General features: G+C 38.6%; 1 protein-coding gene across 1 annotated transcript in view; it reads right to left on the bottom strand.

Annotated features, from left to right (window-relative positions):
• The window catches only part of tfpia (tissue factor pathway inhibitor a), a 53,688-nt gene that overhangs the window by 9,612 nt on the left and 18,818 nt on the right, over window positions 1-25,258 (bottom strand). The window contains exon 2 of the mRNA XM_034134365.1: window positions 12,025-12,210. Within this exon, the coding sequence (XP_033990256.1) occupies window positions 12,025-12,210 (186 nt within the window). The remainder of the gene's footprint in view (window positions 1-12,024; window positions 12,211-25,258) is intronic.

Genomic DNA, 25,258 nt, shown 5'->3' with positions numbered 1-25,258 from the left:
CTGAAACACCTAACCAATATAGCAACATTAGCTAACTTTGCTAGCACAATTAGCGTCAGCACACTTATCGTTTTGCTGCGATGTAGTAAGTAAAGCTTTACATGGCTATTAAAGGTCCCATGTCATGGCCATTTCTACTGATCATATTTCCATTGTTGAGGTCTACTAGAATAGATTTAAATTGTGCAATTTTCCAAAATCACATTGGTTTCTCATACAGCATCTCTGTAAAGTATGTGTATTCACCAGGTATTCACTCTCTGTCCTAAACGGCTTGTTGGAGCTCCTGCCCCCCCCACTCCCTGTAAGCCCAGTGTGCTCTGATTGGTCGGGACGTTGCGAGGCTCGTTGCTGCGAGCTGTTGCGAGCTGTTGCGAGGAGCGGACAGGTTTCCGGGTCGGCGATACAGCGAGAACAAGCGAAACTCATCCTGAGCACACACAAACACTCACAGCAATAAGCCTAAAAACAAAAGTGTGGCTTGATATTGAGTAAGAAAAAGGTTTATAACGCTGTGAGAATGGGTCTGCGGAGAGCATTTCTCCGCGATCCCAACTCGTCTATTACCAGCGTTCAGGGAGCTCTATGCAAGTCAATGGGGACTCCCTGTTAGTTAGCCAAGGGATCCTGGTGTGTGAGGTGCTCCGCGGATTGGTCCATTTGGGCCAATCCGGTAATTTGTTGTTGATTTGGGTGTTCACACGTCACAGAACCCAGGAAGCAAACAATGGAAAATGAGAAATCTCCAACGAGGTGTTCTGGGGCAGCATAGACAGGTCTTTTCTGTGTTAGAGTTTTACTCGCTACAGGGTGTACTTTGAGGGTTTTTGACTCTGCAGACCATTTACATGCAGAAAAACCTTCATAACACACAAGGGGACAGGTAATAACCGGAAAAGCATGACATGGGCCCTTTAATATGCATCATCACTGTTGATTTTTTGGATGTAGTTAAGGGTAAACACATGTATATGCAGTCACCTTGCCCCTTTTGAACATGACGGAAACTATTTGAGAATTCTTATTTTTTTGGATACCTTAAAAGTTAAAAAAATATATATTTTGCTGCTTTTTGTTATTGTTATTATTATTAATTATTATTATTATTATTATTATTAGTTTTGTTTCTAACATGTTCAATAAATTGACTAATGAAAAAACCTACTACGGTCAAGTCCCGGATCCAGTACAAAACACTCCTCCTCAAGTACAAGTCTCTCCATGCCCTCGCCCCCCAGTACTTGGTGGACCTCCTCCACCCCTACCCCCCTTCTCTGAATCTGCGGTGCTCTGCTTTCGAGTCCCCACTCTCGCCTCCGATCTGTTGGAGACATGGCGTTCAGTGTTGCAGCCCCCACCCTCTGGAACGTTCTTTTCACTGAGTTCTACAACCCTGGACATTTTCATTGCCTCTCTGGACATCACTAAAAACTCACCTGGTCACCATGGCCTTTGACCCCTAACCCATCACAGTCCCCCTGCTGCCACTCCGACTGCAATTTTTTTTTTTTACTTTGATTGTTTTGTTTTGTTCTCTGTCCTTACCATATGTAAAGCAGCATTGGGTCCCTTGAAAGGCGCTATATAAATTAAATATATTATTATTATTACTACCATTTTGGGCTATATAATATTTTTATTAATAGAATTTCCAATATAAAATAGCCATTCTTTAAATAATAATTTCCTTTCCTGAACCACCAATTGTTTTCTTTATGCGTCATTGGTATATATACACCCTACATCTAATTTATCTAGACAAGATGACTGTCTTGAATCTGAAGGCCACAAGACTCTACTACAATTATGTATCTTTTCAAGTTTGCTCCCCCACTTTAAAACATAACCTTGCACCCATGGCAGCACCAAAATAAACACTTAGGGAGGAAAGATATAGCCACTCAAAGTCTGTAAACAGTAAAAGGTCCAGTAAATGAACCGCAGGCCGTGACAAACTTTGCAATCACTGGCTACTCTGTCAGAGCTTGCCCACTTCCTGTCTCCCAGGCAGTACAGGGACATTTCCACTCCAGTCAGGTTTCAGATACACTCCTGATTTTCCTCTAGCTCAAAGTGAAGCCTTCCTGCAAGAACTTTTTTTTGGTCCCCAGTGATTCACATCACGTCATGTCTTCCTTCTCTGCCTTCCTTTCTGTCTTCTACACCTTTCTTCAGCTCTGGCTCCCCATGTTTCACTTCTGAGCACCTTTTGCATATATTATCACCCTCGGGTCTTGGAGTTTCAGAATCAGGGCAATGTCCTTCTGAGCAAGAGTTTCATGTTCTTCTAAATTCTGCATCTTTTATTGTGTAAGATTGTTGTAATAGTACGTTTTTGTCTGTCTTGTCTGACTTTCTTTTCATGGCGATTCTTATCATTTGGAAATCCATCATTTTGGGGTTTGAAAGGGAAATGTAAAAGTTAGATATTACTTGTACTTTATTTCTATTGTAAAAACTCCATTCAGATTGTCTTTAATTGAAAATATGTAACTTCAAATGGTATTTGCCTCAACAATGTAGAGCACTGAACAGCACTGACAGCAGAGTTGGTCTGGAGCGATGTTAGAAACCAAACAAATGTACAAGCTGATGACAGGCTCATGCTTGAATTGACTTGGTAACATGATTGCAACCATGGTGCCTGGCAAATGAATCAATTGCAGTGGACTGTTTGGGTTTGTCAACCAAGACATGTTCAACCACAGAAGCTGTGACAAGTTGATTAATGTTTTGCCAACAGCATATTAGAGTCTTTGCATCCCACCATGGTAAGTATACAGTGGGCTACTGGGTTGTATGGTCCAACACACAGATATATAATCATTTATATATCAAAACATATTGCGGTTTTAAGTCCAGACATTCCAATCTTTGCAATGTGGAAGTCTTCATAATGACATCACATTTGAAACGACAATGATGAGGCATTTTACTCTGAAAAAAGGGTAGTCCAGAGGTAAAATCATTAAGTAAACCTCTTGAACCCCAAGCCAAGTCAAACCATCAGAAGATTGGTTGGTCAAGTATACAGTACGAACACATAAAAAACATAATCACATTATGCAACAATCTTGATAGATCACAGGGACAAACTCTTGCCGCAATGCGGGATCACTTCTAATGAAGACATACACCACCCAATGCCAAACACATAAGGTGTTTAGGTGCTAGATTGCATGCGCAAGTACAGGCTATACATTGCTGCGTCAACAAAATAGACTTTGAGTGTTTTATCCTCTGAGGAGGGACTCTCTATTTACTGTCTGAAAGAACTTAGGCTGTGATCAGGACAGTTCAATAAAGTCTGGGCATTCCTTGGGACTTGCCTATAGCAGAGGTCAGAGAGCTGTAGCTGACTCACCCCAATAACTTTGATGACCACGGACAAGCAGACTCTGGCTCCCAAGCCCAGCCACAAACAGAAGGAAAGAACAGTGAAGAATGACTTCTAACCTCGTCAGAAGAAACTCATGTGAACCCAAACTCATTTTGGGTTCACCCAAAGAAAGAAAGACAGACAGACAGACAGACAGACAGACGGACGGACGGACGGACGGACGGACGGACGGACGGACGGACGGACGGACGGACGGACGGACGGACGGACAGATAGACGGATGGATGGATGGATGGATGGATGGATGGATGGATGGATGGATAGATAGATAGATAGATAGATGGATGGATAGATAGATAGATAGATAGATAGATAGATAGTTGGATGGATGGATGGATGGATGGATAGATATATGTTTGCATTATAAAGCAATCAGTACATTTGACACTGCCAGATTACGAGGTTGTACATCTCCAGCCACTTATTCTTCGCAGCACATGGTTATTTCATGCTATATTATCCATCCCCAACAACATTTTGTTATAAACGTGTCTGCATTTTCAGATGTAAGTCCAAAGAGTACATCATTTTCCACAGGTAAAATTAAGAAGTGGTTACTTCTTTCTACACTCTTTAAAACTTTCAAACCAAACTTTGTGATTCTTGGAACATTGGAAATACTAACAAAGACGCTTCTTATTCGTTTTTTATTTAGTTAGTGTCGGATTTAAGTGGGTGCAAGTAGGTTCTTTGCCTGTTGGGAAAGGGGCTTAAGACATGTAGCCGTAATGGATTTACTACAAGGCAACAATTAGCTGAGCAGATATTGGGATTCACTTCAATCACCCTTGTTAGGAACTAAATTAGTATTCAATTGCAACTTCTGATTAAACACAATGTGTCCTAACAGCTGCCGGAGGATGTCTTACACCAGCTACAAACTCACTATCTGTTTTCTCTGCTAAGTCTTTGTGTAACCACACTCTACTGAAGGGTGACCATGATTAAAAGGCTACCGTTGTAGCATCTGAAGACAAGTGACTTTGACTTAATACCACTGGGCAAAGATACATGTCCAAGGACTCTCTAGAGCAACGGAGTAATGAATAATTCAGAAACAATACTCTATCTGAGCTGTGAAGGTGGAAGAGGTGATACAGCTCCTTTTTCAATCGCTTGTCATACTGTCCATTGTTTCCCAAAGAGTTTTGACTGCTTTCCAGTAACAACCTCAATATTTAATTAAAACAGAGTTTAAGAAGAGCTCGGATGATTGTGTAAGAGAGAGAGCCTTGTTTGTTCAAGAAAAACAAAGATTCATTTTCATTTTAGTATCCTTCCCAGAAAGATGAGATGTTAGAACAATATATTGCAAACTAACAATGTTTACACTACACTTTGTGTGAACCCATCCATCTCTTATCTCTTCACTGGCTCAATTGCTTTTTAATGTATTTTCTTGCAGCTTTTTTCTTCAGTATACAGGATTTGATCAAATTATGAAATGTTTTCTTTTTTTCTGCCTCTGAAAGTGCTGACACAATCTTGGCCGGGAATCCTCTTGAAACAAAGATGACTGATCTCTAATGGAATAGAAATTCAAGCAAAATAAATGAACTCGTGCATAAAAGTAACAGTTGTAACTGAATGGAGACAGAATCAATCGAATCACACAGAAAGACACTGACATCACCAACAATATAAGCCAAACTATATATTTTTTTATAAAAAGGACTATGATATTTATGTTGCAATGTTATTGTTTGAATTGTGTTAAGGGCTATATTAACCTATTATGATCAAAGCACCACTAAGTGGATTGAAGGTGTCACAGCTTTGGTTCTTTAACTGGTTTCTTTCAGGATTATGGAACCTTACTGACAACAGTTTTGAGAGAAACCTTTGTATAACAGTAGTTAACAGTAGTAGCAAAGAGGTATTTCCAATTGCACTAAACTCCAGCCTGCATTGACATAATATATTTGTATACACACTCAAACATATTTTACTTAAACCGATATATTCATGAACTTTAAACGTATCTGAATATTGAAGTATGAATGCTTGTTGTTTGTTGTTGTCTCCTCCTGAATGTTGTACGTCTCTTGTTGGTTTTTGTATTTTTTATGGCACCTTAAAAAATGGAGTAGCTCTACTCATCTCATACCTGTATAATGACAATAAAGGATTCTATTCTATTATTCTTTTAAGCATTTCAACCAAAAATTAAATTGGTTCAGAACATGAAGATTGGTTCCAAGCTTGAAGCCAAAAATAGCCAAAGATAGTTTCTCCTTGACCTTATGTGTATACCATGACAATATCAGTAGGCTTGTCATATTCTGCGGTTCAAATAAAGAGAATAGAGTCTTGCACATTAATAGTTTTGCTTTCTTTGATAAAAACAAACATCTTTAAAAACCGAGCAGGCTGGCAGGTAACCAATGCAATCCACCAATTTTCAACTACTGTTCTTCTGTTTTGCATTGTGGAACACACTTTGTCAATGACGCATCTTTATGATGCGACATTGACAAAACTGGCAAAACTGGTGGAAGTGCAGGCTGGTTGGCATGACAACACCAAGGTTCCAGTACTAAAGCTCATTTTGTTTAGAGGGTTACCAGTGTGTCTTGTGTCTCCAGTCTCCTGTTCCTTTCCTGGTTCATGGCTGCCAGTCCAACTACACGACTGCCCACAATCAGCTCCTCAGCTTCCTCAGCTTTCACACCTCTCAGCCATCAGCTCATTATCTCTTCAGAAAATCAACCTTGGTTCTTCACCCACTCACCGCCTGATAGTCACTTCAGCTTCTGTAAAAGACTCACGTTCTGTAGCATTTACTATTATATTCTTGTGAAGTTGTTGCTGGAGTTTTTTTGTACTCCGTCAATCAATTTTTTTCCATTTGCCCTAGGATCGCTGCACTCATCCCTGTCTGTGTTTGTGTTCTGATTGTGGTTCCTGATCACTGATCATAACTGAGTTCCAAAGAGAGTGAGTGTGCTATCTCTTAAAAAAGCATTTTTTTCTGATAAACAGACCAATTGTCAGTTAAGCTTACATTAGCTAAGGATAAAAAGTAGGAAGCTGGAATTTTAATTTTTTTTTTGGTCATGTTTTCCAGTTTAGATTTCCTTAACAATCTCCCAAGTTTTCCATTTACATAATGTTGTTTTTACTGTTGTTTTTCTTTTCCTTTGCTTATATATTATGTTGCCTGTACCCAAAGACTGAGCATTGACCCCGAGCTAAGGACACAGAGGTGTTACTGTCACAGAGAAACTCTTTGTGTCTGTGACCTGTTCAAGAGCCGTAAAAGGGTCAACCAACCAAAGAGTTTGGAACACAATGCTTATGACTCATTGGGGTTTCAGTAAAACAGCAGGGTGGTCAGAAAGACAGTGTTCCTCATATTGGAGTGTGACCTTTACAAGAACATTTCTGTCCGAGGCCATGTAATGATGTGTAAGAAACAGGAGAAGATATGACTAACCGATGGTAGAGTCATTCAAAGTGTGTGTGCTTTTTGTAGAGTTAAAATGTAACTGATGAGGGAAGGCCCCGCTACACAGGATGGGTCAAATTGCAATGTGTGAAAATATGTTGGCACTTGAGATCTGTTATCTGAGCTACAGTAGTGATGACATGTTCAAATGACAGTGGACTGTTGTAGTTTTTTTGTTAATTATCAAATGAATTAGTCTTAATAAGGCGGACAAGAAAAGTGTGGCATGAATTTGACTGCAATGGATTTTAAATACTGCATTAACATTTATGTTCATTTTCTCTCTGCCTTCTTCTTTGTCTTATGTGGGCTCATTTCTAAGCTTTTGTGCTAAAGAACATAAATCGCATGTATCTGTCAATGAGAATGTGTAGTCGCAAGCTCAACTGAGTGTTCAAGTGTGTGTGTGTGTGTGTGTGTGTGTGTGTGTGTGTGTGTGTGTGTGTGTGTGTGTGTGTGTGTGTGTGTGTGTGTGTGTGTGTGACGTTTTCATTGTGCACTCACTACAGTACATCGTCAAAACCTGCTTAGAATAATTATGTTTGAATTTGGACCTCTTTCATTCTAGTTTTGACTTTGGCCAATAATCCAAAGTCACCTCCTAGCACAGGAAAAAAGTTACACCTACTCATGGAGGTCTATTCAATTTAGATAAAAGCAACCACTAATAGGTGTTATGCCTGTCCTTTTTGTCCAACCGAAAACCAATAAAAAGTGTTTTGTGAAAGTGCCCTTTAAATGCCATGGAACAAATGAACCTTTTATAGCTCCGTTTAATGCAGTGTCATTTCCTTTATGTTCAAAAAGCATCATGTTTCCCACTCATGAGTAAGTCTGTACACTCAGACCAGCTTTAATATCTGACATTCACCTTCATATTCCTGCCCAAACAGTTTAATGTAACGTGTGCGCAGACTCATCTTTACAGCGCAGATTTGTTGGTGTGGAGACAACGGGACGTTAAATCGATGCACCTGCTGCATATGCCAATGCCCCGCAGGTCGCAAAATTCATGCATGATCCTCTTGTCTGACTGCGTTATGTATCGCCAGCGTGGCATGCAATAAGGAGGTGAAGGTTATTCTTTGCTGGTGGGAGAAAGTACTTTATCACAGCGCAGAATAACACGCCGTGGAAATACTATGATGGATGTGTCAGCGCTTTCATGCAAGGACATATTTCAAGTTAATCGGACAACCTTGAGTTTTAAAGGTGTGTCGTTTGCTGCCCTATATGACAGATATTATTACATGGAGCTGCTATGTCAAAGAGAAAGGTGTTCTTCTGCCATTCATTTAATTTCCTTTTGTGGACGTCGTGTTTTACACAACTCAGCTCCAATAAGTGTTTTTGAACCAAGCCAGCGCAGGAAAACTTGTCTCCCAGGAGTGAAAGGTAGAAGTGTTGTAGTTTGATTGCTTTTCAAGAGAAGCAGTGTTACTGACATCTTAGAAAGGCTTAAGTGCACTATAGTGAGGAACACAATGTACCCCTGCATTGTGAAGACAGCACTCAACAATTGATTGAGGTCAGATGTTCTCTCATTTCAACTTTTAGCACTTCAGTCAAATCACTCCATGTGACCTTTAATCCTCGATTTCAGTCAACCCTAATTGCTCTAACATGGTTATACAACAGCATGTTTCAATATAGTGTGCATCATTTACATCGCACAACACCAGAGACATTTTAAACGGCTGCCACATAACTACATTTAATTTAATTTATTTTCTGTGTGAAGGTAGCAAGGTAAAAACTCTAACAACCCTATAACAAGAAAAATGCAGATATATTTGCCTCAAATAAATACAATAAATAAGCCTTAGTGGTAGTGTATTAGTTTTCAAAGTGCTACAATTATGTATTTGTTTGTGTTGGGTGTATTTGCCAATGATATATTCAATAATAACAATTATGCTTTATTATTTAATATTTTATTGGACATTTTACAAGAACTTCTTATATTTATATAAGTATCTTTATATTTTTTAATATTTCTTTTAACATTCATACCCTTAGTTTTGATTTTAAGATATATTATTTGTATTATATATTTATAGCTTTTATTTATTTTGTTCTAAAATGGAGCATCTGTCAGAAAACCCAATTTCCCACAGGATAAATAAGGTATTCTAAATCTGATTCTGATTGATGGTGATGCTACAGTCAAGTTTTCCAAACATGTGCTAATTCATATGGATGTCTTTTTTTCTTTCTCTTTGACATAAGCCCTTTATGACAATATTTGAAAGAACAAATTAAAAGAACTGGACCCATATCAACACCGTATTGTAAATGAATGTATCTTAAATGTGCAATAGTACATATGTGTGGCAGGCATATCGGTGTTTTGAGAGAAAATAAACTGAAACTGAGTTATAAATATAATCCTGTTTTCATCCGCCTAACTTTGAACTACCTGGCTCTTCTCCCTATTCATCCAGAATCCAGCTGGGGGAATCATTTTTAGCTACCCTTTTTCATTTCACTCCAATTGAACTTTAAAAAACAACCCCAAGTCAGTATTTTCATCTCAAGATGTAGTTGCATGCACCCCCCTCTCTACATACATACAAAGAGACTAGATTGAACAGACAGGTCTATAACATATTCAACCATCCATACGTCCCCTGGATCTTATGTATTGCTTTGTTTATGCACTTGGTTGACATAAGTTGTTTCAAATTACAACTTTATCTAATCGAAGTACACAATAAAAAATTGTATTGGTAGTTATTAGGGATTACCATATGTCAGTGTTGGGTGACCATCTGTTGATGTGGAGAATGTGGATTCCTGCTTCCTGTTTCCTTACTTTACCAGGTTTCAATCTTTGGAGTCTTGGTTGTACATGGAATCCAAATGAGACTAGTTTAAAAGTATTGCCCAATTGGCTTTTTTAACTTCTGTAACAAAGTCATTCAAAGGGATTGCGTACTGTATAAGATAACAAAAGACAAGATATACTTTCATGATCACAAATGGGGATGTTGTTTTGTTACAGCAGCATAAACAACAAGCAATTGCACATAATTAGAATTAAAAAAGATCAATAAATAAACAATTATAAAATATAAACATCTCACAATAGACAATAGAACAGAACTAAAAGTTGGAGAATCAAGAGCTTACTAAAATATGTTGTGGGTTAACAGGCAACATAGCCTCATAACCTTACAGCTCTTACAACATGTGTATGTTTAGTTCAACTGAGCTTGGCCTTAGCACCCAACCTTCCAATAGCCACCAACTAGCTGAACCCATTCACTTAACCAATACTACTTGTTTGTTGGGATGAATGTTTATTTAATGGACACTTCAGTCTTTTTACAAAGTGTCAAGTATACAATGTCAGTGTTTCCCCTAGGATGGAGTCATAGCAGCGGTGTTAAGGCATAATGTGAGCGCGGAGCGCGTGGAATTCTTTAGTGTGTGCGCGTGCGAAGTGCGCCCCGCCAATTTGTTTCTATGTGTCTGCCAGCACAAGAAAGGCTCTTGAGGCCTAGTACCAGGGCCGGTTCTAGCCAATTTGCTGCCCTAGGCGAGATTTTATATATAAAGAATAAATGAAAAATCTCTACAAAAGACAAATACATTACAAAAACAGAAACTTATTGACATAGGTAATATACGTCAAAATGGCTTCAAATGTATTCAGTATTGTATGAACATGTTTGAATTGGGGGGTGGACGTCACATCCTCTAGGGGGGTCCGGGAAGATTTTTTTGAACATTTTAAAGTAAAATGCTTCAATCTGGTGCATTTTGAGCACACAATTACTAGAGACCTGATCTAGGGGGTACAACTCTAAAACACCCATATAAAAAAGATCGGTTTACATTTTAATAATCAAATAAGTATGTGAACATAACCAATAACCTACCATAGCCAATAACAAATAAATGTAACGTATTTTATTTTTGTTGTTCATTCATATCTTATTTTACCTTAACATTTATTTATTTATGCATATTTTTGTATCTCTCCAACTTTAAACGATATTTTTGTTTACTGTCCTATAGTATACATTGGAATGATTTCAAACCTGTTTTTATTTATCCTAATAATTATAAAGGAGTGCCTTGGAAATATGTGTTTACATAATTTGACCCTGGGATAATTTAAGCCATTTTTTACGAACATGTTGTCAAGTAAAGGCTAACCAAAGCCCAGGGCTATATGATTCATACTGCACTACTTCTAGCCCAAATGAAGCTCCAAATAAGTGAGCTGGTCATTCAAGCAACATTTGGTAGTGGCCAAATGGTGGAACTACATAACTACAGATTAAGTTATGTGACACCAAAAGGCCCAAACACTTTAGGGGATAACCCTTAACTCAAGCAGGGCCAGATAGCCCAGGGCACACATTTGGGTTAGCCCATTTTCAGGATTGTGCCATTCTTAAAAGTTTTCTACGCCTCGAGCCTTATCCCCAGGCTAAGTGCACTTTTAAAGCCCTTGAGGCATGGCAAGGCTTAGCAAATAGTTGATCTATTGTGAGTGAACATTTTACTTTCACATTCAACCAGACGAGAAGCTGTTGATGGCATCAGAAGAGGACGTTTTCCATCTTTTATTATGAGGTCATAATGTTGTTAAGAAGACCAATTGACCCTTGCCTCTTTCACATTTCTTATGGTTACCATATAAGTTATAACAAGGGTTGAGGTGTCATTTTGCGTTTTATATTATCATGGTCAGTTTGACAGTCATTACAATCAATTTTCCAATGAGAATTGGGAAATTAGAGGGTTTAAAGACCATCTCATTAGATGTACTAATTTAACTAAACTTCAATTTATTATAACTTTAGTATGCACAACCTATAAATATTACACGACTGGCTGCCCCTCTTAAATGTGGCCATACTTTTCATTAACTACATGCCTTAAGATAAACTGTTAAAAATGAATGTGCTGGCAATTTTCCATTTTAGCAGCATTCCAACAGAATGAGTCTGTAATAGGTTTGTACGCCCAAGGTGGTGATTAAATCTAATGACTACAGTCCTTGAAAACATAACTGATCATTTGCAAGCAACAATATAACAATGCAACACTGCAATATACAAATAAACCTTTTGTATCCATTCAAATTAAGTTTTCACGGTCCATATGTTGACTTAAAGGGAAGATGGTCACAAGAATGTTTTAATGTAAGGGTCAGACTCACCTGAGACCAAGCATGTTTCCTCACATGCTTCCAAGGTCTCAAAATTGTTCTCGTTGCCCCCACAGCCTCCGTATTCAAACAGCTCACAGCCTCCTGTGTCCACATTGAAGAAGAATCGGTCTTTAATGGCCTTGCAGGGCCCCGGCTCGTCCTTCAGGGCGCACAGCTCATTGAAGATGAAGAGCTCTGGTTGGGATGGAAAAGGAAAAAGGCTTTTAGTACTATGCTTCTTGTTGCACTCTGTGAAAAGGCTTTTCTTGTGAGTGGGAAGAAATGAGGTCACAGCATCAAACTCTCACATCGGGCTTTGAGATAAATTAAAGTTGTTATTTCCGAAAGACTTCAGTGTATGGTTTAACAGCTTATATTTCCTTAGATGCTCTGTAGCAGAGGCAGGCTGTGTGAGGGATTTGGAAAAGGCAAAGCATCTTGAACTGTGTGACCTGACTGAACATTTGGACTCAATATTTAAAAATGAAATGTGCCTAATGATTAATAAAGATAATAATGACTTTCCTAAAGTAAAACAGGAGGCCTTTAATTATATCTGCCAGCTTTCCACTGTATGCATTTTATGGAAAATGAGGATACTTTCGAACCATTGTCAAATTTAATTATGTTTTAATTATGTTTTATATGTTTATATGTATGTTTTTTGCTTATTATTATTGTGGATTTATTTATTTAAAATATATATCTTGATTTTTTAAAGTGTATTTACTTCAAATTATGTCATTTTATTGTTTATTTTAGCATTGTTCTCATGTACAATCTTAGTTGTGTCAACCAATAATGATAACATATTTTACAAAGCCAGGAAAACCACTATACTATTACTCTCTTTTTTTAAATACACTTTAAATACAGTTGATAGTGACAAACAACACCTTCAGGTGTTTTTTTGGACTTGCACTGGGAATAAGGAACCATGAGGGAGCACATAAGAGCACATAAATCCCCACAGTACATAAAAGCAGATCGAGGCAGGTGGCAGGAGAAAAGTGGGTAAAAGCAGCAGACATTTCCCAGAATGCAGCACACAGCAGATCAAGCAGTATATTGCACAGACCAGACTGGATGATCATAGAGCCTTTTGAATAATCTGCCCAGTGTGCAGAGCATGTTTGATCAGTGGATGTATAGTTAATATTCAGCAGGAGACAGAGGTCCCATTATTATTGTCATTATCATTCATAAACGCCTGCTTATAGATCCAGAGGAGAGGTGACATGAGACCCTGTGAGTTCTTCTAACCACTGCTGCGAATGTTAAATCAGTCTCTCAGTGAGCGGCTGGGAAATGGCTCTTTATACCCTCTGTCCTGCTGCTTTTAGGACAGGTCTCTGTTATGTTTGCCTCGAGCAGTGCTGTTACTTGAAAAATGACTGAGAATAAATGGATTTATGTCCAAAAGGATCACAGTTTTTCTCCATGTATTACATGATGTTGATGTTATCTCCCTTTTAATGTCATTGTCTTTCACTGAAGGTTTCACTACAGGTAACAACATTGTGAGGTGATAATGGAAAGGTTGAAAGGACACTAAGGCTGGAATATGAATTTGGTCAGGTTTTTAGCCATGCTAGCAATGTTGCATTAATGGATCACACACTATAGCTAAGATATTTTTCTCTCAACAACCATTGCCTTGATTTCCATGGATTTTTTGCGTATACATTTGTGTTCCCCAGAGGATGAAGTTTATTGACTTTGGTGATCACCTCATGTTTCTGCTACTGCTAATTTAGTGTTAAATGGTAAATGGACTGCATTTATATAGGGCTTTCCATCTCTTTGCAACCATGTTCATACAAAGGCAAATGTAGGTATCCTTCCCAAGATATTGACGAAGGGACCTGGGAATTAAATCACCAAAACTTCTGATTGGTATGCAATTGGTAGACTTTACCTCACAGCAACAGCTGGGTAAACATTGGTGGGTTTTAAAATGTAAACAACTATTTTATTGAATATCATGATATTTGGTAAACACGTTCATGTCCCCTAGAAGATGAACTGAAACATTTATCCAAACCGTTTGTTTTGAGAAAATATTCCAAATAAATTGACGTTCCCATAAATCTTAGCTGTGTTTTTGAGCTTATACTGATATCGATATTTGGCAATTTAAAACAAAAACTTCTAGATTTCTCAATTATATAGTGGCCATAATACACACTTAGCTAAACGTTTGACATTTATATTCATTTGTCAATACTCTCTGGTGGAAAAACTGTTACTTTTTCTAAATTATCTCACGTCGAATTTGTAATTTCTGTAAAACAATTTATTTTTTCTTATAGGTATATCATATATACAGATACGATACACCCGCAAAAAGCTAACATTTGTCAGTCTGTCTCTGGCACTTTATGTTTAGTGCTACTTAGCAAATGTAATGTGCCTAAAGGATCAGAACATGGATAAAACAAATATTTGCCATTGTTTGCATGTTAGATATTGGCGTTAGCATTTAGCTGAAGGCACCATGGAGTTCCTCACGGAGCTTCATGGCTGTGGACTCTCAGTGTTTTGGTTTCATCATCATCCAACTTAATGTTTGTTTTCCAACGTTCCACTTCTATCAAAGAACATCATCTAATGGGCACCACCCTGCCCTGTCCTATCAGCAAAGCAGTCAACAAACAGTCCCTCTGCCAGCGAGGTAATGAGGGCAGCCGCTCTCCCTACATCCTGCTCATCCACCCATCCCATTCTAATTCAGTGGCGAGCCGTCAGGGCCCTCTAGGCCCTCTCTGAGGGCCTAAGATATTCTAAAAAATAATATTTGAAAAATATATATTATTTTTTAATATATATTTTTTGTTATATTTTTCATTAGTTTTACCAAAATAACTTGATTTAATTGTATTTAAAATAACATTTCCAAAGAAAAAAATCCTTCGAATCTGCCTGTTCAGTTTCTGTTGGAATGTGAAGGGTTAAATGAAAGGCCGTCTCTGCGAGTCACTGAAGATAGGAGGTGATTGGTGGTCCAGCTATAAATTCACAGGGGGCCAGCTAGGGTAACTCAATGAGAGAGTAATGTCAAATGACAGTACAATTGACCAATCATATCTTCCCTCTAAATGTGTGGGCTTTATTTTCGAGGACTTTATGACAAGTTCCGCCCGCTGTGAAGTGTATGTATGTGTGTTATAACAACGGGTCAAGCTAGGCGGAAGTAGCTAATTAGCATAAGCTCGGGGGGGGGGGGGGGGTCACGGCTCGCCACTGTTCTAATTTATAACCAGGGATTGGGGACACCAACTCTCCCAATGTCCTTCCTTCCACCCGAACGGTGGTATTGCTTTTGCATATGTGAGCTCGGATGGGGGAAACAGGGCTTCCTTGCACAGACTGCTTTATATTTACGTATTTCTTGTTGTGTCTGATAAGCAGTACAATATTGAGTCGTTTAGCAGTGGGAAATGGCACAGCCACACAGTACACAACCCCAATTGGCTATGTAAACACTCTGCATTCTGCATTCCTGAACCGCACAGAGATTAAAGAAATAATGACGTTTAGATTGTTGCTCTCTCCTGTCCATTGCCAAGATTCCATCTGTTTTGGGCGTTAAAATTACAGACATGGTACAGACATGTCATCTTTCATTTCAGAATTAAAATGTTCAATAAGTCTGACTTTGGCCACCCAAGGAGATGAGTGAAAACAAGTTCCTCCTATTGATTGCTTCTCGTCTTGTCTGACACTGACCAAAGTTTGTCCCTTAATCAGTTATGCCAAATATCCAGACAGAGGAATTCTAAGGCCTTATATTTCATTTGAATAGTGGGATTTTCTATTTTTTTTTATTTGAGGATGTGACAGCCTTTGTTTATCTTATTGGCTTTATACCACACACAGCTCTACTTCAAGATAGCAGTTACATGGTGGAGTGATTGAACAGCGTGAACTATTATTTCACTTTCTTTTAGTTTGACCTCAACTCATGCATGTGGAACTGTTAGCATTCTTGCAGGCTTTAATTATTAATTGATTTTGTATTCATATGAATTTGGTGTTGCAGATTGACACTAATATTTGAAGTGAACTGGATTTCTTTGTTAACTTATTGAACCCTTTCTCTGAACGGGAACAACATTTCCAAACCAACCCACAAATCCTCCTAAAGCTCCAAATCCATGTTGTCGAACAAAGGGTAAATAAATAAAGCTCTATCACACAATGCATCAGCAAAACCCTTGGAAGCCAACCAACAAATCAGCCATCTACTTGAAATATAGGCCGTGCAATCAGATTTCAGATGCATCATATTTATATTGGCAGTAAGCCTCATGTGTATCGTTGAGCTTGGCCAAGATTTGCAAACACACTCGCCCATATGGATAAAGATCTGAGTTGCTCAACGTAAGCACTGTGCCAGGCACCTCCATAATTCCCGAGATGGACAGGTTGAGTCAGTTTGAGGCCCAGTCCCAGCTTGTTTGATATAGCGGATTATCCTGTATCTCCAATCCAAAAGTCTTTTAACAAAGGGAAAGTGAGTCCAAATAGTACAGCAACCATGGAGCAGAAGTAAACAAAACACAGCCCATTGTTTGTAGGTCAAAGGATGGCAATAAGATATTGCCGGGGAAAGGGAGACAGGTGTATACAGAAACACAGTGAAACAGCAGAGCAATGCCACAGTGTTGACAGCTTCCAATGGTTTTACCATCTGCAGCCCTGACTCTACACTCCTTGAGAAACAAATATGTTATGCTTCCATGTACCACAGTTTTTATGACACCATACTCTAAACCAGGGGTTGCCAACACATGGCGTAATTTCCACCTGGGACAGGGGGGACATGTCCCCCCCACTTTTCGAAATCCCGTTTGTGTCCCCCCACTTTACAAATATGTTTTTTTTTTTTTTTTTAACGCAAGCCGTCATCGCCACGGAGGAGCACACAGCCTCTGTGAGCGAGCGAGACAGAGAGAGCGAGTGAGAGAGAGCACAACTTTATCTATTTAATATAATTGTAAAAAATAAAGTAAGAAATCATTCCAATGTGTAAAAACAAAAAAAAACTGTTTGAAAGGGGAGTGATTAGTAAAATATGCATAAATAAAAAGAAAGAATGCTAACTAGGTAACATAAGATAAGAATAAACAAGTTTAAATGATTTGTTATTGGTTGTGATCATATTCTAAAGATGTTTGGATTATTGAAAAGTATACAGCTCTCTTTCATTTGAGTGTTGAGAGCTGTATCCATCAATTAATTTTGCTCTCAAAGTGCTCCAGATTGATGCTTTTAACTTCAACATTTGAAAAAAAATCTTTCCGGGGTTGTATGCCCCCGGACCCCCCTAGAGGAGGTGAGGACCCCCCTAGAGGAGGTTAGGTCCACCCCCAAATAAAGCAGTTAAAATAATTAAATTGCATACATGTTATTTTAGTAAACACTGAAAAGGGTCCCACAGACCCAAACAGCACACAAAGGTTAAAGGTCAGCATATCATAATGTTAAAATGTGCTAAATATATACACTGCAAAAAACAAAAAAAAGAGGAGTAAAAGTAGCTCACGACTTGTTTTATTTTTTAAAAGTAGCTCTCATCCTAAAAAAGGTTGGTGACCCCTGGGCTAGACCGAAAGCCTTTTCTTTTTTACCCGTATTTTGTTTTTATGTATGCATTGCCTACTTCTTTTTCAAACTCTGTAAGTATGTGTTACTATTACGGATAGTTTAGGGTGAGCTACTGTTATTGCAGCAGTGTTAGCATTAAACACATTTTAGGCTGTGGAGAGGCAGATCCTTTTAGAGTTCTTTCTCTTTTTTTAAACGGTTGAAGGACAGAGTTGTTCTTGTAAAAGTGACCGATTAATGTTCACCTGGGAAAGTCAGACAGATGTATAAACACAGGGAGAGAGCGGAGCAATACCACAGTGTTGACAGCTTCAAGTGGTTTTACCATCTGCAGCCCTGACTCTACAGTCCTTGGGAAAAAATGATTTTATTCTTTCTTGAGGGTGTCCTTTACATCATTTTTCCCATACTGTTTAATTGAGAAAGAACCAGCGTTTTTTTTTCCTAAGTTGAATAACTGTAAACAATAGCCATGTGTAGACACTAGACATTACTGTCAATCGAAACAGTAAAATCAGAAATGACAACAGAACTGGTTTTTTGCTACTTTATTTTTGCTATTTTGGCAATGACTGTTTGAAAAGAGATGAGCTCCAGTGAGTTTTATGTAAAGCAGATGTTACAAACACACGTTTTAATAGAAAGCTTAATTGAAGTGTCAGATACAGCCTTTTAAATATGTGAACACCATCTGGCAGCAATCACTGACATCAACAACTCCAAAAATACAGCTCTGTTTATAGCAATTAGTTCAAAATAATAAAAAAATGCTGAATGCTTATGAATCAGAACTGGCATTATCATGTGGTTACATCATTTAAATATATTTTACAAGTTTCTGTTTTCCTACTTTGAACTCACTTATACATGTGTAAAATGCATCAAGTTAGTCACTACTGTTAGTTGATGACTCATTTGGTTAATTGATTCAAGAAGTGAAGGGTTCAAATTCCATGAAATAAAAGTGATGATGAACACATAACAGAGCAGTACACGTTTCCTTGGTATAGAAACAAAAAGGGTGCATCACTGTGCCAGTGTAGATATACTTGCAACGTCAGAAACGCTGTCAGTGTTTATCAGAGCCGTGCCCTGAGGCCAGTGGACAAAGGGCTGAGGGTGAGTCACAGCCCGTCCCAAGGCTTTACAGCTCAATTTAAAACAAATCAGGCTCCCTGTCTTTATACTTGTGTTTCTCTCAGTTGCTGTGTGGTTGTGTGAATATGCAGGTTGTTTTTCTTTGTGTTTAGATTTCAAGGGTTTGATTCTAAGCAGCTTCAAATTTAAAATGGGTGCTAAGAACACAACATATTAAGTAAGAATGTATACAGGAAGTGGGATGAAAGTGGGGCTTTTATAAGATCGAAGTAGTGTGTGATTGTTCCTATTAAGCGACCCCATGGTTTCACAGTTCAATTCCCTCACAAACCACTGTCATAAATATGGACTGCTGTTATATTAAATGTCTATTTAATTTGTTTATGCGGACACAGCCAAACATTAAAGAAGTGCAAGAACACAAGACTATGGCACAGTGGCTAAATGGGTGTACTAATCAGGAGGTCAGCGGGTCTGCAGTGAAAATGTCCTTGGGAAAGATAGTTGACCCCAAATTGCTCCCTTAGGCATGTCTACTGCATTGAAGTCTCTTTGGATACAAGTGTCAGCTATATCATGTAATGTAATGTAACATAGCGAACTAGCTTAAATTACAAACAGAAGCTAGCTAAAATTACTAAGCTTGCGCTGTTGCTCGCCGAGCTCAAGTTCTTCCCAGAACTCAAGATCTTGTGCACCACCAGCACCACTCGCCATCCAACGTTACCTTAACTTGGGCCTTAAACCCCCCGCTTTGGTTATGACTCCAAGCTGTGGCATCGTGGCTAACCAAGCTAACAGCTAATTAACAGTTAGCCTAACTTCAGCAGCAGGTATAGCTTTCTGAAGACTCCAATTCAACAGAGTCGAGGTAAAGCTGCAAGAACACATAACCAGAGAAAACCTGAAAATATTTTCTGCACACACATTTTATACATTTTTACCAAATGTAACTCAAGACTGATATCTCTTGGGTGATTGTAGGACTCTTTCACCAAAGTGGAAGAACAGACGTTCAGGGCACAGAGTGGGACTGACTCCATCTTCAGTGTAGCATCTAAATGAACTTGGAAGCTGGTACTTTAAGAACAAATAGTTCAATTAAGTTATTTAAAATTCAAGGCAGAAAACAGCAGATGCTCGCTTTTCATTAATTGAGAAAGTTCAAAGCCCTTGTGCTATAGAGCAAGCCTATCAATTATAAATACTGCTGCGTTATGGGTTATTAATTAACTTAATGTTGCTAGCTATTTTCTATTAGTTTATCTACTACTTCAAGCCAGTAACAATTAGTCAGTATTAAATTAAACAGTAAGCAGTGGTGGAGGCAGTAAACAGATCCTTTATTAAAGTAAAAGTACCAATGTTACACTGTAAAAATACTGATGCAAATACAAGTCCAAAACTCAATATGTACTAAGAAGTTTTCTGCTGGTTCATGTTACAGCAGATGACGTATACAACCTTCAAACACATGGAAAGTGTCTTTAGCTGACATTTACTGCAGATATTTATTGGACACAGTCACTTGTCAGAGGTCCAACTACTACGATGTCATGCCGAGTCATGTTGGAAGACGGCGAGCCCACAAAGGAAGTCTGAGAAATGTTAACTGTCAGAGAAAATCATTCTTTCTCCCATGACTGTTTCCAAGAGTATGCCAGGAGAGTGTGTATGTGACTGTGAAAAGTCAATAAAGCCTAAGTCTTTTACTATAATTGAATGTTAAATTGTGTAAAAGAGTAAGCGCTTCAAGGACCAGAACTTACCAATGGGTTTGCCAACTCTATCTGTTATTAATCTCCAGATGTTGAATATGGACAGCTTGTTTGTTGAGGCTTAAGATAATAATTGAACACTTGAAAAGTTTGGATATCAGACTCGCAACACCTACAATAATAATACTGCGGCAGCTCTTCACTGCAGGTGCTTGAGCTGATGTTAACAAGAACTGTCTGAATCCTCAAGTGGGTATTGAGGTATTTGAAGGTGATACGTTTTAAACAAGCAACACGCTGTGCTCAGAACCTGGAACCTTGGACCAGCTGTGTTCACCTACACACCACAGCTGCCAAGCCACCTGCTAGCTCTCTGTCTGTGATTGCTGTCAGGTAATCAATGGATTGTTTATATAAAAAGACTAGCAACTAGCAACTCTCTTCAAGGCAATCTTTGACAAAGCGTAAAAAGTGTGAGTGGCATGCATAGATTAACCAGGCAAGAGCAATCATTTACAACTCACATAATTCATGCTAATTAGCAATAGCTAAGTGAATACGCTGGCGACAGTCGTCCTTAAGGCCAATCAAATAGTTGTTTCTTGTATTAATCATATCAATTATAATAACATTGTGGCCTTTTTTTGTGTTTTCGTAGAAGTAGAAACAACCTGAAAGTTGGCAAATTAAAAAACGTTTTAAATGTGACAATACAAGTATGCAGCTTTACATTTAGAACATCTAAAATGGTAACCTTATTTTTCGTTGTTTATTTCCGTTTAAAATTATATTAATTTCTCTGTAAACTGTGTAAATCTGTCTCTCTCGTTCTGTAAAACATACTGGTTTCACTTGTGATATTTTGATATGCCTTTATCTCAATTTGGATGAAATACAAGATGAGCAGAACGGGTTTCTGAACACTTAACTCAAGCGTGAAGATAGAAATGTAATGTGCATGCCTCACAGTGCTACTAACAGCCAACAAGAGGACTCAGTAATGGGGAACTTGAAAAAGGTTTTACAGAAAAACTAGAAATGAACCTGCAGATAATTTCAAATGCAGTTCATTAAGGCAATACACTTTTGCCTTCAAGCTAAATAGAGATGATCTCATTCCTGCAGCGATCTTGCAAACACGAGAGTTCTTCCTATGGCGCTTCATGTAGGGAGATCAAAGTGGCTTCAAGCACCTCCAAAGCACTTTCTCTCGGAGATCAAAGGAGTCCCACTGAACCAAGGACACGTTCATGCCTCCAGGAGAAATCTGTTGCCACTCCTATGAACAATAGAAGCGTTGAGATATTGTGTGCTCGGGAATCAGACTGGGGGCTACCCTGAAGGCTGAGTGAGTAGAGATCCTTGTGTTCGGGCAGGCCTGGTCCTGTAGCGCTCAGTAGAGTATGACACAAACTCTGTCACGATTGGTGGTTTGATTGTTAGCGGATAGTGGAAAAGGTTTTCACTTGCATAAAAGATCATGCAATATCGTTCAGCCTACATATCTCTGTGCAAGCCATTAATGTGTGTATTTCATGTGGCGCTGCTGAAAAGATTGCCTTTTTCCTTTGTTCCTGCGAGGAGCACTGCAGGGAAACCTTTCTTAATGATCTGAATGGCTTGTGAGACACATGCATTTTTAATCAGGGACTGCGTGTTGGTATGGCAGGTGCAGAGGGAGGAGGGATGCAATGAGCGAGCTAATGGTCGCTCCACAACTCGATAGCTCTCGTAGACCCATTTGTCCCTGTCAATCCAGATTTAACATTCATCACAGCTTGCCTTTTCCACCCACTGCATCTGATATATTTGTTTGTCTTGCTCTTTGAAACCGGGGACTTTCAAACTTTCCTTTTCATGGCTTTAACTCTCTTCTGTCTGTCTATTCAACTGTTTTTATCCACTGACTTTCCAATATCAGCTCAGTGGTAGAAATCTCCATGCTGTCTTCCTTCTGCAAAGGTATTATCTTTTCCTGGCAATATCTAAGCTGAGCCCCTACCCGTTTCCCTCTTGGTCTTGATAACAAAACAATAGTGGGAACAAGAAATCCCTCTTGCTTCAGTGATTCTGCCAAATCCGTGCTCTGAGCTGCCGAACCGAACAATCCCACTCAATGCCAATTAGAGTCTGTCTCGACTGGTTCTCGGCCAATCAATTGGACAAAGTGCGTTTTCCGGGCAGGGTGGGTGTATATGATCAGCTCGACTGCAGGTTGGTGACAGATTTTCTTCAAACCGGTCATGCATTTGCAAGAAATCAAGCATGCATCTGCAGGGGCCAAATGATGTCCCAGTCCAGAAGGAGCATATGGCAAACAATGATGAGTGCATAAGTTTGCCATAAGTTGCACAACCCTGTAGGGGAGATAGTACCAAGGCGCCATCTGCCAACTTGAGGAAGTCCCAATTACAAAACAGTCAGTGAATTTTTCATCACATCACTTGCAATAAAAGCTACAAGATTCACACGAAAGGAGGTATTAAACCAAGTGATAGAAAATGTTCAAGGGAGGGAAAATCAAAGGCTTTTCATACAAAGAAGGCAAGTTAGAATTTGATTAGAATTCTGAGAATGCCTGAAGTGCAACCGAGGTCCTGCACAACTGTGACTTTAATTAAGTGAATGCTAATGTAAATTAAATCCAATTATTTTAATCTCACACAAAGGAAAAGTAACAATATGTTAGGAGTTACTTATTATTATTTATTTAAAGTCTATAAAGGCTTAAGCCTTCGCTAATCTTCTTTCAAGATTTGAGTTGCATTTCAACACCGGAAATGTGTTCTGTCAGCAAAGTCCTTTTTATTTGTAATACTGTACATTTTGGTGGATTGCTGACCGCTTTTGGAATGTAGGCCAGCAGAATGTATTATCATAATGCTGGTCCAACAAAATGTGTTTTTGAAATTACACAAAAGGGAGCTACAAGAAAGCGTAGAGAGCAAAACCACAGTGGGATTCAGTCCCTGGCCGCAACGCTGTGTTGTAAAATGGGATATCATTTGTAACAACCTTTTTGAACACATAGGCAGTAAAATCTATAAAATGTTTCACTTGTGTTCTCAAGAAGTCTGTGATGAGTCTAGTAGAGTAACATTTGACCTACGGTTCGCAGACTCTGTTGACTCCTTCAAAACTAATTTAAAGACATTCCTGTTTGGGCAAGCGTTTGGGTAACCGGTGTGCTTGATTTTATTCTATTTTATACTATGTTTTTATTGTGTTTTGGTGCTTTTATCACTTCTTAACACGTGGCTTGTGTGGTCATTTATCATTGTATGATTCCTATGATGTTTTATTGTTTTGTCAAACACTTTGTGACTTTGTCTGTGAAAAGCACTTTATAAATAAATGTTACTTACTTACTTACTTTTTACTTGTGAATATATTGGGATATTTAATTATATACAAGTAACAGAACATTTTTCTTTGGCCTGGTCCATACCAAATGATTTACTTGTTTGAGATCATATAATAACTGAGAATTGAGAATGGATTGATCCAATGTGTTAAAGGCAGCACTGGGGTCAAGAAAAGAATGGCTCAGTTTCAGTCTGAAGAAGTTCATTGTGGACCAGGAAGGATCATTCTTGACTGTCAACCGTGACTGAAAAATGTCAACTCTATCTGTTTCGAAGAGAGGAAGTAACTGGGAGAGAAATGCTTTTTTTCCCTAGGACAAGAAGGGTGACTTTGAGATGGTACTGTTATAGAGTGGTGCTAATGAGTCAGTAAACCTAGAAAATACTCAGCTCTTCCGGTTATTTCGTCTTGAAGTCAATGGTTCTTTTAATGTGTTTGTGGTTAGAAACCTGAAATAAGGTCTGTGATAAACAGAATTAGAAGAGATGTTCACATCTTTGTTTTACAAAATAAAATATGTCAGTTAATACCTCACTTATGAATGTCCAAAGCTTCTATGTGTTTCAAAACAGTGTTTGCAAAAAGTAAAGTAAAGCCTTTAGCTTAGTGGTGCTAATGAGCAGCCACGCAACAATGTTGTAGTTCATGTACAGTATAGCCTTACGTTAGCTTTTTAGTTCTGCCTGCATTTAGCTTCAAAGATCACAAAGTGGTGTTAATATGTGGAGATTATCCTTCTGAGCAAAATGTTAAGTTCCATAAATGAGCTATTTAAGATGGCAAGGATGATGGAACCAACCATAATGACTTGGTTGACAAAGAACCTCGATGAGTCATTATTTGTTTTGAAGGTGTGAATGAGTTAATAGCAGAGAAAATAACCTGAGATTATGTCAGTTCTTAAAAATGAGGTCAGAGAAATTTCTCTCGAGGCTTTTTACTGTATGCAAACCAGGAAGCCACATGACAGTTGGCAACCATTAAGATCTGCTGTGTATTTAATGTGTGACCTGTTAGACAGTGGAGCCTGTGTGAAACAGAACAAATTGTCTTTAAAGGCAAAATTGTTACTGCAATACAAGCAAAAATAAAAGTAGGCTCTGTCATTCCGATAATGACATGTTTATTTATTGTGCCCGTGGGGAAGGCATGCATGTAACTGAAGATACGCTCTAATTAGAAGCCATGTAAGTGTTATACAACAGTAACAAATTACAGACAACAAATATGAGCCCATAAAGACACGCACACATTTGCACACTATACAATCCACTCCAGCACATCGACAAATAGGGCTTAATACATATTGCACAGCCCCTGAGGCCAGCAGCACATGTTGGGATCTAATGTAGCTTGTCGATCAACTATGTAGCGGCTTAGCTTGAACTCAGGAACCCTGCATGTATTACCAGATGCCAAAAGCTAAGTATAAACAAAAGTCTTCATACTTT

The sequence above is a fragment of the Trematomus bernacchii genome, unplaced genomic scaffold, assembly GCF_902827165.1.
Source record: "Trematomus bernacchii unplaced genomic scaffold, fTreBer1.1, whole genome shotgun sequence".
Classification (NCBI taxonomy): Eukaryota; Metazoa; Chordata; class Actinopteri; order Perciformes; family Nototheniidae; genus Trematomus; species Trematomus bernacchii.
This window is presented reverse-complemented; position numbering and strand designations above follow the sequence as displayed.